Raw genomic sequence first — 15,698 nt, 5'->3', positions numbered from 1 at the left:
AACTAATTCGTTTAAAACGGCAGGAACCGAAATTTGAACTAGTTCGTTTTTAAACCGAGCATTTCCAACACTGGCATTTCATTAAAAACAACCCAAACCACAGACAAGCCAAACGCTTCTGACCACCGCTGCGCCTGAGTACTTTTTCAATTTCCGAGGAGCCCTTGAACGCACCAAAAATCAAGGACGGCCTTTCAGTTTGTCAGACAGGAAGTTGTTCGAAAGATCGAAAGTTTGACAGAAGTTTGCTGCTCGTGTCGCACGTTATTCAGAAGAACCTTTTGTGTATCAAACAAAAATGCAGAGTGGTGCTTACGGGGCCTCTCTGGCCGGCGGGGCCTTTGACGTGGAAAGCTTTGTGAAACAGCCGCATACCATTTTGCGCTTCTTGAGCTGGGTGAGTAAACGTTAGTGGCAGCGTTAGCTCAACCAGCTGTCATCACTTTTAACAGATGTTTTCTGCTAAGCCCATCATAAACTTGTTAATTAAAGATAATGCTACCATTATGTACTGATAGGATGGAGCAGTGTTTTTTAAGTAAAACAATTCTCAAACTTGAAATAAACTTTACAGAGAGCATATTACCTGACCGTAGCTGAAAGTAGCAGTTGCTATCATGCTAACTTACTGCTGTGTCCCCACACAGAACTTAACACATCGAGCCTTCCAACACAAGGGGCTTTTATTTCAAATGTAGAAACTGCATTTGTGGTCATTAAAGTGTCTGGGTACAGCAGGGTTTGCTGCTGTGAGTGTGATGCGTTCCAGTGGATACCAGGAAGTGATACCTGCCTGCGTCATCTGTTGCTACCTGCTTTGCACTCATGAATGCAGCGTTACATTTCAGATATAGATAAAGGCGTTATAGACCGATTTGTGTAGGTTGCCATCTTGTGCGCTGCCACCACTTCATTATGCTGTTCTATTCTAAATTCTATAGTTCTGATTTGAACCGATAATTACTTTTATTAGGGGACAAAACCGACCTGGTTTATCTGAACATGTAATTGTTTTGGGTTCTTTAGTTCTGGGGGGCATTGACTCTTTCATTCAGCACCAGGTTGGGTTAGACAGCTCTTATTTTTTGATGAATTAATTAGGGCTGGGCAGTAAATCGAAAATGTATCGTTATCGAAATTTCTGACTCTTATCGTGATAATTTTTCCCATGTCAATACATTTGATAAGAAATAATGAAAGGTGTGTGTAGGTTGGCAATGTTCATGCCCCTTTAAGAAGCTGTACCACCTTGAGTCACTTAAAAATGTGACTCAATGTAAAATATGTGACAGCCCCATCTAGTGGACAACTTTTGTTTCTGCGTATACCTGTAGTTATCGTCCATTTATCGTTAATGAGGTGAAATCCTCAATAGTCATGATATTGATTTTAGACCATGTCGCCCAGCCCTAGAATGAATGAAAGAAATTAGAAAACTGAAGTTTGTATTTTGCGCAGCAATGTTTAAACCTCTGGAATATCTGGAGTCTGGAATAACTTGCGGAACATGCCAATCTACATTTGGTTGTTATTATCTGTTGAAACCTTTTCAGGATCAGGAATTGAAACTTCTTGAGCTCTATCTGATAGGCATTGCATTGTCTAGACCAGCCTAACAGATGGGTTTTAGGTACTTTTTGCTGAGAAGGAATCATTCCTGTACTTTGTAACATGCAGCTCTCACAGCTGGACAGTTTGGACTTATGTAGATTTTCTTGTTGCAGGTATTCTCCATTGTGGTTTTTGCAACCATTACAGCAGAAGGTTACACTAATACTGTCCATTTAGATGAGAAAACCTGCATTTTCAACAGTAACAACAGTGCGTGCAGCTACGGGGTGGCAGTTGGACTTCTGGCCTTTTTGGCTTGTGTTATTTTCCTGATGACGGATGCTTACTTTCCAAATATCAGCAATGCCAAGGACAGGAAACGCATCGTCATTGGAGATCTGGCCTTCTCGGGTGAGAGTTGGTTTTCATTGTAGGCTGCATAATACAATGAAGAAACTGTTACTTAAAACATGAAGTATTTTTTAAATCGTCACATGTCATTTTAACCTTCTTCTCTCTGTTCTGACATTGGACAGCTGTTTGGACGTTCTTGTGGTTCATCTGCTTTTGTGTCCTGGTCAATCAGTGGTCCAAATCAAACTCATCGTTATACATAGCCAGTGCTGCCAGAGCTGTCATTACCTTCTCCTTTTTCTCCATCATCACCTGGGTGAGCCTGTGTCTCTGTTTGTCAAAGTCACTCTGATCTGGTTCAAATGTTGCAAAAGAGAAACATTCAATCTTTCCTCAATAGGCTCTTTTGACCTACTTTACATATAAGAGGTATGCCCAAGGAGTGAATGAGTTTTCGGAGGATTACACGGACCCAGCCCAAGACCACACCACTCCGTACCCACAGGGGCCCTATGGGAACAGCAGCGTCCCCTCAGGATACCAGCAGTCCCCGTTCTCCAACAAGCAGGAGACCCCGGGAGAGTATCAGCCTCCAGCTTACTGAGAAACTGAGAGTAGAAGTTCATACAGTTTTATTCAAAACTCGGGGCTTTTTTAATCACTCCTACTTTCTTGCTGTGCAAATGTTTGCATATTTTTTTGGGTGCACAGTTTTTAGTTTGCTGCGTCATAATTGCACAATGTTTAATGGATCTTTTCTGTGTTTGGACTTCGAAACAACTTTAAAGAGACTTTTTATCTTTCACCTGTTTGATTTTTCTCTTGGGTAAAATAGAGTTGATCTTTGATACCTTTCTACTAAAATGCTTACAAAGCTCTTTTTTTGGTTTAAACTGCTTAGAAATTTAAGACCAGAGGCAAACATTGACAGGGTATGAAGAATCTGCACCTATCTTCTTGAAGAGGAAACATTTTTATAAATAGCTTATCAACACATTCACAGCTTTTACTTTAATCTTAAGGTTGATGTGCTGCTGCCTCCCTGTAATTAATAAAATGTGTTCAATCATTCTTGCTTGACCTCAAAGGAAAGCCACTTAAACTAAACTATAGATTTCATCTGAATTATTTCCTTAAACTACTGTACTTGCTTTATTATCATCCGCTGAAGTAGCCTCAAATGCACTGAAGAGTTGATTCTCTTTCCACAGTTTTTAGTTCTGTTTAATAAAAAAATCTGCTCATTTATTGTAGCCGGATCAGTTTATCGTCCAAGGCTATTTAATGTGCATCTTTGTATTTCAGATGCAGTTTTAGCTAATATAAAATGAATTTCGTCTTCTAATGGTAAAGACGAGTTGTTTTGCTTTATAGAGGGAAATTGAAGATGTATTTATTATCTTTCTTGTTATTTCCTGTTAAGCACAGGTTTGTAACATTCAATCCCGCTTACAATTTTCCGCTTAATTGTTTTTTATTGGGTTTTGTGATTGTAGTGATTTCTTTCAGTGGCTTTGGAATAATTAACTGTTAAAATGCATTTTACAGTGTTTGCAGATTTGCAAAATAAAGATGTATTTTTTTGTCCATCTTGGCCTGTCCATGTTTTATATGCTGCTGCATAAAATAGTCACTCTTCTGTTATCTTGCACACTCCTTTAGTAAATATTTGACCTGTGACTACTGCAGGTAACTACTGCATCTTCCAGAGGCATCAGGTGATAGAAAGTTCACTATGGTGTGATGTGATGAATTCAACTGAAAGGTGAGACCTTGCAGTAAATGGAAATGCCATACTCATGCTTCTGGTGCAGTTTCATCAAAAATACACCAAACTCAAAATAATTTATTTATAAAAAAATTATTAGATGAGAACGAGAAAGAGAAACAGGTAATCCGAGGCACTCTGATGATTTTATTTTATTGAGCAAGAAAAAGCCGACGCGTTTCGGACACGTATGACCTTCAGGGGTATAAACCATCTGAAAATACCCAGATGTCCCTAAATAATGAACATCTGGTCACGTGACAAACAAGATCAAATACCAACATCAACAAATGAAGGCAGAAAAAACAGAAAAATTGGCAGCGGACAAAACCTCTACCCAAATAAAAAATGATCACTAAAATAATAATGCTAATTATAATAATGAAATGATTTGTAATAATAAAGATCTAATAGTTCTATTACTGAATAATAACATTTTATATTGATAAAATCACTAATGATGGGCTCGAAATCAGTCAGGCCTAATGTTTTATTATATTTTCACACCAAGTATTGGATTTGGTAAGAGGTTTGTCAAAAACAATGTGTGACTGTCAGGACACACAAACACACAATCACATGTTTCCTGTCTGCTTCCTGTAAAAGTCGTGATTTTGGGCAGATAGATGAAAGAAATGACCTTTTTTTACAGGTTTAACCTGAACATGTTAAAGACAAATGTTTAAAAGTCTGTGTGTCAAGATTATTTTCTCTACTCCCTGGTTCCAAAATAAATGTCCTAAATACTTAAAATGTTTTGTACTTTTACATTGTCCTAAGGGCCGTTGTGACTGAAGAGCTTTTGCAGGGATGACATGTTGTGTCTGACAATTTGGTTATTTTTTTAACACAGCAAAAGAGTTGCTTTTACCTTGTTTTTGCTGACGTTTCTTTCAACTAACGCTGTAGTCTTCCTCAGAGCTTTGTCGCTGTTGGCGACTTCCTCCTCCGAGGACGATGTCGCTCTCTGCTGCCCGCAATCTCCTCACCACTGACACCGTCCCATGCGTGATCCAATGTGTAGATCCCATCGTCTCTGTTCATGGTTGTGTGTCCATGTCTCCGTATTTCTATGGCTTCTTTAATCCATCTATTGGAATTTTGTTGTTCGGTGCTTATGATCCTTATGCTGTCCCAGTCCATTATATCATTTCCCTTCCTGTACTGGTCTGGTACGGCTGATTTTTTAGTTGTACTTTCTGCTTCTTGTTGTGCTGGTCTTGTGTGTCTTCACTTTTCTTTCTCACACTCATTTCTGTGTTCTATTGTTTGCGTGTTGAGTTGACGTTCGGTTTCTCGTATTTATGTTTTCTTGCAGATTTTGCATGGTATTTCGTAAATGCCGAGGTGTGACCAAGTCACAGCTTTGCAAGTCACAAGTAGGTCTCAAGTCTTTCCAGTCAAGTCCAAGTCAAAGACAGCCAAGTCCAAAGTCAATCAAGTCGGGTCCAAGTCCTTAAGTCATCTGTCCAACTTCAATTTAATGACAATGATAATAAATAAATTCCGGAAATAAAACTTCTTAAAAATGCTCAAACAAGCAGAAAGTGCAACTGTCTGAAACTGATTATAAACAAAGTGCTGCTGCACTTAGCAGAACAAGATCACACCCAGAACGAAGAATGATTTATGATTTTTGTTCATGTCGTGCCACTTTTGTGCTCAAATATGCTCAGTCATCATCAAGTCAACAGATGCACGTTGATTCAAGTCGCAAGTCATTGACGTTCAAGTCCGAGTCAAGTCGCAAGTCTTTATAGATTTTATCAAGTCAAGTCAGAAGTCATTAAAATAATGACTTGAGTCTGACTCGAGTCCAAGTCATGTGACTGGAGTCCACACCTCTGCGTAAATGACTCCACACTTATGTCCTGCTGATATCTTTTTGATGTACTAGTCTTTTTCTAACTGGGTTTTGTTGGTCTGTTTATGTTGTGTTTTTTCATTGCTGCTATTGGTTTTTCAGTTATGTCTTTGATGTATGGAAGGATTATCACTGGTTTTGGTTCTAATGTTTCTGGATTTCTGGTTCTTTGTTTTGGTTGTTCTTTACTTTCTGTTGAGGAATGAATGTACAAAACATCTGACATCTTTTATTTATCAATAAAAAAAAATCCAAATGAAATAATCGTGATATATAGGGAGCCTAAGTCACTTCCGGACCATGGGTCCTCGAAAGAATGAAAAAATGAATGCGAGTCAATGGGGTTAAAAATGCTATTTTCTAATTGCGCTTGTTTTGTGCCATGGATTTCACATATGATGTCTGTGAATTTTAAAGACACATTTTGATACTAAGAATGTGCTAAATTTCGAACGGGGGAAGCCCTATTTTAGGTTTTGCGTGAAAATAATTCCAGGACTACAAATGCGCTTCACAAAAGTGACGTCATCGAACCAGACACGGAGAAAAATTACTTTATTTTCCAGAATATCAAAGAGTTCAGAATTTTCCTTTTTCAAATTGTAGCCATAAACACATCCTATAAGGTATACGTTTTCATCTAGCATTAAAATTAAAAGTATGTAATGTCCATTTGCATCTGAGGTGGAGCTCAGAACCTTCCCACTGAAGTTATGTTTTAAAATGGCGACACCTGCTGACTAATTTGAGCCATGAGAGAACTACATCTCATTTCCCCACTGTGTTCTCCAGAAGTTTGCATCAATAGCTACAGAATGAGTTTCTTGAATTAAACATAAATCCGCTTTAAGTTGTTTAACATATTAAAAAAACTGCCTTTCTTTTAGTGTTATCTTTTAATCCCCGTGCGTTAAACAAAACTAGTTTTAAACCTGAAATGTTGTCTTATAACGATAGAATGTTTATGTAGATATAAACAAAAACAGTGCTAAGTGACAGGCTCCCATAACAAAAACATATAGAATGAAGTAATTGAGCTGCATGTAAATGAACTATGTCTTTTCATTTGAACACTAACCAGCATTGCTTTGGGTATTCTTCCCCACAACTTTTTACTCTGTGGTAAAGATGTTTGGGGCATAGAGTTCTCCTTTTTTCCCTCCTCCGTCGATGAAGAGTGCTTTCTCGACCATGGGCCATTTCAGGCTTCTTTGAAGGCGATCCTCAGGTGAAAGATCTTCCTTAAAATGTAGATTCTCCGCCTTTAGGAAAGATGATTTTTTTGCGGCCTTCCATACCGCATCACGATGGTGTCTCATGGAGAACTGGATGATGATTCCTCAAGGACGTCCATCTTCGGCGGCTCGACCCAAACGAACGCTGTGGATGACATCTGGGTACTTGCGGAAGTGACTTAGGCTCCATATTGATCTAATCGTTGACACAATAATCTTAATCGAATCGTGAGACTAGTGAAGGGTGTGCTGCTGTCCAGGGTGCTGCATAAGTAGGAATAAGTAGGGAACTGGAGCAGGAGTTGTCCATGGTGCTGAAAAAAGAAACTTAAGCTAGAAATCCAATCCAATCCAATTTTTTTATAAAGCGCATTCACAAGGCATTACAACCAAACAAGGCGCTGTACACTAAAAATGTTAGTTAATTAAACAGGCGGTATACAAACATGTCGAACACAGATAAAAGATAAAAAGGAAAATACAACAAAATTCCCCAAAACTAACAGCTAAAAATCAATAAGACACAGGGAGAATAAAAAATAAGAAAAACATTTAAAAAAAGAACCTCAATAGTACAGAAGTTGATATTGTAAAGTCCATTTTTAAACAGTGCAGATGTAAGTGATGGTCATCATTATGTTGTATAAGCCAGGTTGAAATAGTGAGTTTTCAAGCGTGATTTAAAAATGCTAGCTGTTGGTGCTTGCCTCACTAGCAGTGGTAATGCTTTCCACAGCTTCGGTGCACAGACAGAGAAAGCCCTTTCTCCACGGCTTCTTAAACGTTCAACGGTTGTAACAAATCACATTTGTTCTACAGGAAAATCATCAACCATTGTTTGGCAAAAAGCAGCGGTGAATAAGAGACAGCTTTAGTTGAAAATAAATAATCTATTACCACATAAGTTTGTTTTAAAAGGACAAAATAAGATCCTATTCTTACTGTAGGAACAATTCACACATTTATAATCCCTTCATCTGGGATAGGCCTGGTTAAACTAAACCTTGTCCAGAAGAAGAAGAAAATCTTTTACATGGCACTTTCTCAAGATAATCACAACAGATTTAAAAATGAACCATGGAAACAAACAGTACATCATAGAGAAGATGCATATTTGGGAAAAAAGAAAGTAATAAACAACAAGTTAACTATCTTGTTCCAAAGACATAGTGACAGTGACACTGTGTAGTGTTTTTACCATGAATCTCTGGAAAGCCCATCAAAATGTTGGAAATTAATTAAACAACACCCAGTTGTTGAGAAATAGTTGAAGTTTCACAACACATATTAATAAAAATCGGGTTTAAAATACATGGGAGAAGGTTCTAAATCTCTGGGCGATACCATGTTAAATGCCATGTTTCCTGCTATGGGAGCCCATGAGGACAAGATGCCTTTACTGATTTGTAAAAGTTATGGAAACTTTCACCATTCATAAACATTGTTGTTTTATACATTTACCTCTTCACTCGTTGCCAGTGATGAAAGGGAGTCTGATGGTCTTGTCATTTTGCTGGAAGTTGTGTGGTTGGTAAGGTCTGACTGAAACATAAAATTACTGCTTGCTTGCAATATTTTAGGTATGTACTGCCCCCTATCTCCAGGAAAAATACACACAGTCAGTTTACTATCTCATTCCTTCTTTGACTTATTACTTCCTCTCTCAATGCCAGTTCACGGTGCCAGACAGACACTGTGAACGGGATACATTTCAACAATTTATGTAAAAAAAAACATTCAATCATCCTTTTCGCCATGAGAAGAGGTGCTCCACGAATTAGTTTTCATACAACTCTTTTTGTTACAAAACCACCAAGCAATCTTCTTAAACGATCAATACCAACCATAGACATACAAAATAATTCTGAGTGTAGCACTGCCCATTCCTCTCATTTAGCTAAATTAAGCAAAATGGGCGGTTCCCATCACCTCCACATTAGCTGGGTCACATGTGTCGCCATGCTCAGACAATCTAAAAAAAGTTAAAAGGGGTGGAGCTGAGGGTGGGCTGTGATGGTGGTGGGTTTGGCATTTAATTTTTCTTGGCATCTGGAAAAACATCTCCTTCTGTCCCCCTTTATTTGACTTTCTGCCCCCTGTATTTTGGTCCAAGATCATTACTGGGCTGGCCCTATTAAACACGTTCTACATCCCTGCTCAGTAGACTTAATGAAGTATTTTTAAGCCAGTATAAAAATGACTGAAACACAAATTTACATATTTGGCATTACTGACCAATATCTTTCATTTAATTTATTTGTTAAGAACATCAAGATGCATTACAGTGAACATTATAATAAAGTAAATTTTCTAGTCCAGAGAGGAGACAACCCATAGAAGCACTGATTTGATCTCATTTCAGAGAAAAATAGAATAGATCAGATGCACCTAATAAATAAAATTACTAACATAAACTCAGGAATCTGTTTCTTTGCTTCATTGTTCTGGTGCTGAACATATAACTAATGCGGATCAAAGGACATACACAGATGAATGCACCTCTTATTTATTATTTGGAAATTAGTGGGTGTGGTTTACATCAATACATAATTTTTAATCTGAAATTGATATGTATTGATCAGAAGTTGCTATGTGTATTGTTTATTTGAAAACTATTTACAGAGCAGCCTCAGAATTTAGATTAAATAGTTTTGACCACAATAGTAAAGGAACTATTACAGAACCAGTTTTACAGTAACATCAGAACATTATTATTTAAGTGCATGAATTAATGCATCTGAACTCATGCAGTAGGAACTAGGAAAAATGAAATACTAGAACCAGACACAACTTTTTATTTTTTGATTAAACTGATTTTTTCCTAATGTTGTTGGCATTTTCCCCCACACACAGTTAAACAAAACAATGTTCTGCAAAATTTAAAGGTGTGTGTGATAGAGGGATAGAGAGAGAGAGAGAGTTAAAATAATTTTAAAAAACCCGACTGGAGCGGAGGCAGTGACCGACGCATGCACGAGCCGTTTTCAGCTCTGTCTTGTCAAATGCACCACGTACGTTACGAAAAAAGTCACTTTAAATATTCAACTGAAAAAGAGGCGAGCTGAAGAAAACCTAGGGAGTACTGAAGAAACGTGAGCAACAGTGAAGCAAAACAGAGAGATCCGTTACTGTCTGTGTGTGTGCGCATGGATGCCTGGGCCGAGCTGACTGAGCCCCCGGCTGCAGTTTTGTGTGTAGGGAGGGGCGGGCGCTCCATGTGACTGGCCAATCACAGAGCGTGAAGACAATCAGTTACCCATTGAGGATTTTCCTTCAGCACGATTACAGATATTTACGAGTTTTACTCGTTTCATGCTCGTATTCGTCAAAAATGCTTTATCTGTATGCTCATCCCTAGCTGTAACCACCCTGCCCTGCCTCCTCTTCCTTGCTGCCATCCGGCTGTGATCACAAGCAACAACATAGTTCCCACTGCTTCTTCGGGAAACAGCGCAAAAAAACAACAACAACAAAAAAAAAAACAAAAAAAAAAACAAATAAAAAATCAATAAAACTTGGGATCTTGTAGGCGTGGCGATGGGATTTCAGCCCGCCACGGCTTCGCCTATGTAAGGACATAATAAGACATAACAAAATTAGTAAATTGTTGCCAGAACTGATTAAAAAATGAGTAAGACCAGAAGAGGAGCAGAACATCTTCATCTTGGAGGCTACAAAATCAGCAATTAACATTAGTGTCCTTTTTGTAATTTCTAAGGAAAGATTCTGTAGGATAGAACCACGGGATAATCTTAAAATAAACCTCTTTTAATTTGTTTTTAAATAGAAACTTATATGGTAGAGTCCAAATCCTTTCACAGTCCAGGTCACAAAACAAAATGTTCCAGTATCTGGAGTATGAGTCTTATCCTTCAGAAACAGAGATCTTATGCCACGGTTGTTGTTGTTTTTCTTTATACCTGAAAAGCAGATCCTGCCCACAGAGGTGCCAGCTGGCAGTGGGGTCAGGTCCCTGACCACTGAGCCTTTGAGGAACATTAATACACCAGCAGCAATAGCATCAAACACTACGGCGTACTCCTTTGGTAGAACAAGAAAATCCATAGAGGCTCAAAAAAATCTACGTAAGAAAGTAATTCTGAGTCAGGAACATGAATGCCATGAACAGTAAAAATAAAGAGTTGTGTTTGTATGAGATACTCTATCTCTGTTGGTCCAGATATGACACCTGTGTGTAGAGGAGCTACGTTTGTAAAGTAGGGACCAGGAGAAAAAGCTTTTGTTTATGAAAATCTGGCAGTTTGATCGGTAATTTATCAATATGATAGCTTTGTATTAGAACAAAATTCAGACCACAACGTTTTGAAAACATAAAATTGAGGATGAAATTCCAAATTGAGGTAGAGGATTTGGAGAAATTGTTTGATCCAGTTTATTTTAAATACATCATTTAACGTTGGAGTGGATAGAACTGATTTCTTAATGTAATGGTTTATTTTCTTCCATATAAAATTACAAAGAAGTTTATCGACTGTTGTTACGGTCAGCTTATTTATTTATAAAGACTGGGCTGCATGGGTTAAACGAGATTACCACTCTGTAAACCAATAATCCTGTTCCTGAAAGACACATCTTGCTTAATCTGATTTATCTACTGAAAACATCAGCTAATGGGTCTTTTTCAAATCACCTTAGTCATATCTTCATTAATGTATGCCACTTTTTTTTCATTTACACATTTGACAGGAGTCATGTGGCCTTTATGACGTGTTATATCAAAGAGTGAGCTAATCACTGTTCCTTATCAGCTCACAGGTCACAACCATCTCTAATTTCACCCCCTCATTTCCATGAGAGTAGTGGTACGGACTCAGGGAAACAAGCAAATGAATGTTTTAAGTGCACAGTTCATAAATTAATAGTTTATGAAAACCATAAACAAGAGGAAAGTTTTCAAACAAGGGTTTTCTATGACATTTTAGGAGAAACCAATTTTAATTTTGTCATCTGATGGAAAGGTTAACTTCCCCTTTTACTTTTTAAACTTTGAACCTAAAGAGAAAGGTTGCTCAGTTTCAGGATGAATGTATATTCATGTATGTGTGTTTCGGAGAATCAGAAAGCCAACTCAAAGAAATTGGAAATCGATGGGATTGCTAATCGCTTCGTCTTTTCTCTCCCCTTCCTGTTAATCAAACCTGTGAGGCACACCCCAACTCTTTACTGGAACTGCAGCCGTTTCCAGTCAGACAGGGCACGAAGGAGGAGATCTACAACTATGAAGTCAGGATCAAACTTAGAATAATTTACTCCTTGCCCTGTTGCCATGGTGACACCATCATCACGTCTTTCACTTGCAGTTCTCTTCAGGCATACATCCTGCAGTGATTTACAATGTTAGGATCTCAGCGCTGCCAAATGATGTTTACTGAGGCCGTGTTCATCAGAGTGATGCAGAAACTTCAGGCTGAGCTGGAGGCAGACTCCCATCAGAACTCACTAATGCACAGCCTTGTTTCTTCTCATGTTTCACTCGGCACCTTAGATCACAGATTAGGGAAATTTGAAGATGGGAAAAAAAAAGAAAAAAAAAAACAAATTTGTAAAATGTCAGCTTCAAAAAAAGTTTGCTTATATATTATTTTTGCAGTCTCCGATGATCATGACCACCTTCTGGTTAAAAGAAACAAACAACTTGGCTGAAATTTCCAAGCATGTTCCAGACAGGCAGTGAGGGAGAGCACAGATGTTCTTATTGCTCACAAGTGCACTGTGTGTGTGTGTGTGTGTGTGTGTGTGTGTGTGTGTGTGTGTGTGTGTGTGTGTGTGTGTGTGTGTGTGTGTGTGTGTGTGTGTGTGTGCACTTGTCTTTATATGTTTCAGTGGACAAATTTAAACTTTAACCTGTAATGTGTGGGCATTTCGACATTGTCTGGACATTTTGCTGGTCTACGCAATTCTAAGGACCATGTTTATGTTTATGTATTTAGCAGACGCTTTGTCCAAAGCGACTAACAAGTGATAATCAGCATTTTGCCCTTGAGGCTAACAACAATAGTAACAACAATAAATTGACATCAGTCATGGAGAGGAGGGAACAAGGAGTGGACAGTAGAGAGGGGGGACGGGTGCAGGCAAGGTGCTAGTTAAGAAGATGCTCTCTGAAGAGCAGGGTCTTCAGGAGTTTCTTGAAAATAGAAAAGGAAGCCACAGTTCTGGTAGTGTTAGGAAGGTCATTCCACATTTGTGGAACCATAAATCTTAGTTTTGGAGGTATGGTGTAAATTAGCTTTTAGTTTAGGTTAGGGTTAGGAACAGAACCCCATTGGTTATGGTTAGGGTATGGGTTAGGCTTAGTGGAGTCACAAAACATGATTTTAAGTCAGTGAAGGTCCACACAAGAGTGCAAGTGTGTGTGTGTGTGTGTGTTAACACACTACTGCAGCTTTTTATTGACTTTCACCTCACCCAGTCATAACATGAATCTATTCAAAAATGTAAAAATAAATAAATAAATAACCCACCCAAAAGCCATTTGTGATGTCATCATAATTCATCTCAAACAGGGAAAATCCAGCTATAAATCTTTAGCCTGGCCAGCCATCTTATATATGTGAATATAAAAAGCAAAGCAAAATCATTACGCTTCGGCTACAGTCTGTCTAGATTTCTAGGCTAATAAATCTTCACATTTCCCTGTAAACTGGACATTACTTTGTGAAAATTCCAAGAAAACAGTAAGATTTCCACCCATTGATACACCTCCTTCAGCTCGGTAGAACTTTATGATCTCACAGGAAAAGTCTGCTAAACTTAAATAAGCCTTGGAGCTGATGCTTCTGCTTGTGAGTGGACTTTTGATCCATAAACAGATGATATTATGCTTTGGGGGGTTTACTCTTCCTATTTATTTAGCACATTCATTGAGCAGTTACATTTGTTGTATTCTTTCAAATTTCACAACATTACAACAACAAAGCTCAAATGGAGTAGGCTGAAGCAAAGAAGCTTATGTGCACCTAACCCACATTACAACATTATACCATTTACAATGTTAGACTTTGACAGTAAATGTTTGTTAATGAACCTTTCATGCATACTTTGTTATTCAATTTTATATTTTGTACTGTTATTTTATATAACACCCATGCTTTCGTTCTTTTTTAAACACAGAAACAGTTTTGTTTACCTGTTAGTAGCTACAGTTTCGCCGACGGCTGCCGGCTTCTTCAGGCTGACGCTGATGGTGGCGCGTCACTTCCTTCTCCGTTTATCTGCGGGCAGCAGAGGACGTTGTCGCCCTCTACTGCCCGCTCTCCCCTCTCCGACGATGCAGTCCCATGCGTGGTCCAGCGTGTAAACTCCGTCGTCCCTGTTCATGGTCCCACATCCACGTCTCCTTATCTCTATTGCTTCCTTGATCCATCTTTTGTATTTTTGTTGTTCGGTGGTTATGATCCGTGTGTTGTCCCAGTCCATTATATGGTTTTCTCTTAAGCAATGTTCTGTTACGGCTGACTTTTTTTATTGTACTTTCTGCTTCTTCTTTTGCTGCTCTTGTGTGTTTACGATTTGCCTCTTTCTCGCACTCCTTTCTGTGTTCTATTGTCCGTGTATTGAGTTGGCGTCCGGTTTCTCCTATGTATGTTTTATTGCATTATATCACCGAGCAAACATAATAACAGAAGAGAGAGACCGTAAACAAGAGGACAAACACATACAATACGCTTTAAAGACCTGCGCATACCCGACATGGGCAATAAACAAAGGAAAACAACAAACAAAAACAGAAAGCAAAGAACAACCCATAAAAAGAACCAGAAACCCAGAAAGACAAGAACCAAAACCAGTGATAACCCTACCATACATCAGAGGCATAACGGAAAAAATAAGAGAAACAATGAAAATTAAAGCTGCAAGCAGCGTCGTTCGGCCCTCGCAGCTCCGCGCCGCTCCGGTCTGCCGTCGCACCAGTGCACGTCTGACAGAACAGAAACGTCAACCACCCCGACACCAGAAACCGCGAATGGCCTCCTAGTCTGCACCTCACCCTGACTCAGCATCCCCTCTGAGCTCACCATTAAATTGAATATTAAGATTACGGCGTTACGCCAGAATTCGCCATGGCATCAAAGCCCCTCCCTTTCTGGAAAGCTATCAGATCTGAATGGTCATTACAGCATCATGAAGACAGTGCATGACCTTAGGGTCATGTTGACTAAATTAGAGGGGACAAATATGGGCATTTCAGCATAAAAAATAAATTCCTGTAGTCAGGGGGCGGGGCTTAGGTGATGTCAGCTGTCCACATTGTCATTGTTTACAGATATGGTCAATGATCACACAGACAAAGTTCGAAAAAGATCTGATCATGCACATGGGAGTTATTAAGTCAAGTAAAGTAATGGCGAAAGGTCAACGTTTGAGGCTTAGCCACGCCCACACCTTTCAACTTTTGAAAAATCCGACGGTTGAATTTTTTCCCCTATGTCTTAAGAGTGTATTGCAGAAGTTTGAAGGTGATTGGTGAAAAGGGCGACGGAGCATCACTCTCCAAACAATGTGTGCGAAAACCACTAAATCACGTACTTGCACCAAAATGGCCGACTTCCTGTGCGACTTTACGCTTGGCTCCAAGAGACTTTTTTGTAGGTCCTGAGACCCCACATTAGTGTACCAAATTTCGTAATCCTCAGTCAAAGCATGGCTTGGGGCTGAAAGTTTTAATGGCTCTAGGGGGCGCTATTTAAGAATATAGGCCACGCCCACAAACTTCAGCTGTCTATTTCTCTTGGAGCTCAGACTAGGATCACTCACCAGAAGTTTCGTAGCAATATCACGATAACTGAAGAAATGAGACAAACGTATTTCCATGGCGTGATGGCGATTTTCGCCATGGTCCCAAAGCCCCGCCTTTTTTCAAAACCTGCCAGTACTGGAGACCAAGTAACCTCAACTTGTCTAC

The 15,698-nt window shown here is 39.0% G+C and overlaps 1 protein-coding gene across 1 annotated transcript; it reads left to right on the top strand.

Annotated features, from left to right (window-relative positions):
• The first annotated feature begins 194 nt into the window (after positions 1–194).
• Positions 195–2,974, top strand: LOC107376188 (synaptogyrin-2). Its single transcript, XM_015945164.3, has 4 exons — positions 195–397; positions 1,725–1,962; positions 2,088–2,221; positions 2,306–2,974. Exons 1-4 carry the CDS (start codon positions 299–301, stop codon positions 2,507–2,509), a joined length of 675 nt encoding a protein of 224 aa, XP_015800650.3. The 5' UTR covers positions 195–298; the 3' UTR covers positions 2,510–2,974.
• The last annotated feature ends 12,724 nt before the right edge of the window (positions 2,975–15,698 follow it).

This window comes from Nothobranchius furzeri, chromosome 1 (assembly GCF_043380555.1).
Source record: "Nothobranchius furzeri strain GRZ-AD chromosome 1, NfurGRZ-RIMD1, whole genome shotgun sequence".
Classification (NCBI taxonomy): domain Eukaryota; kingdom Metazoa; phylum Chordata; class Actinopteri; order Cyprinodontiformes; family Nothobranchiidae; genus Nothobranchius; species Nothobranchius furzeri.
Note: the sequence above shows the minus strand (reverse complement) of the source record. Positions and strands in the feature narration are given on the sequence as shown.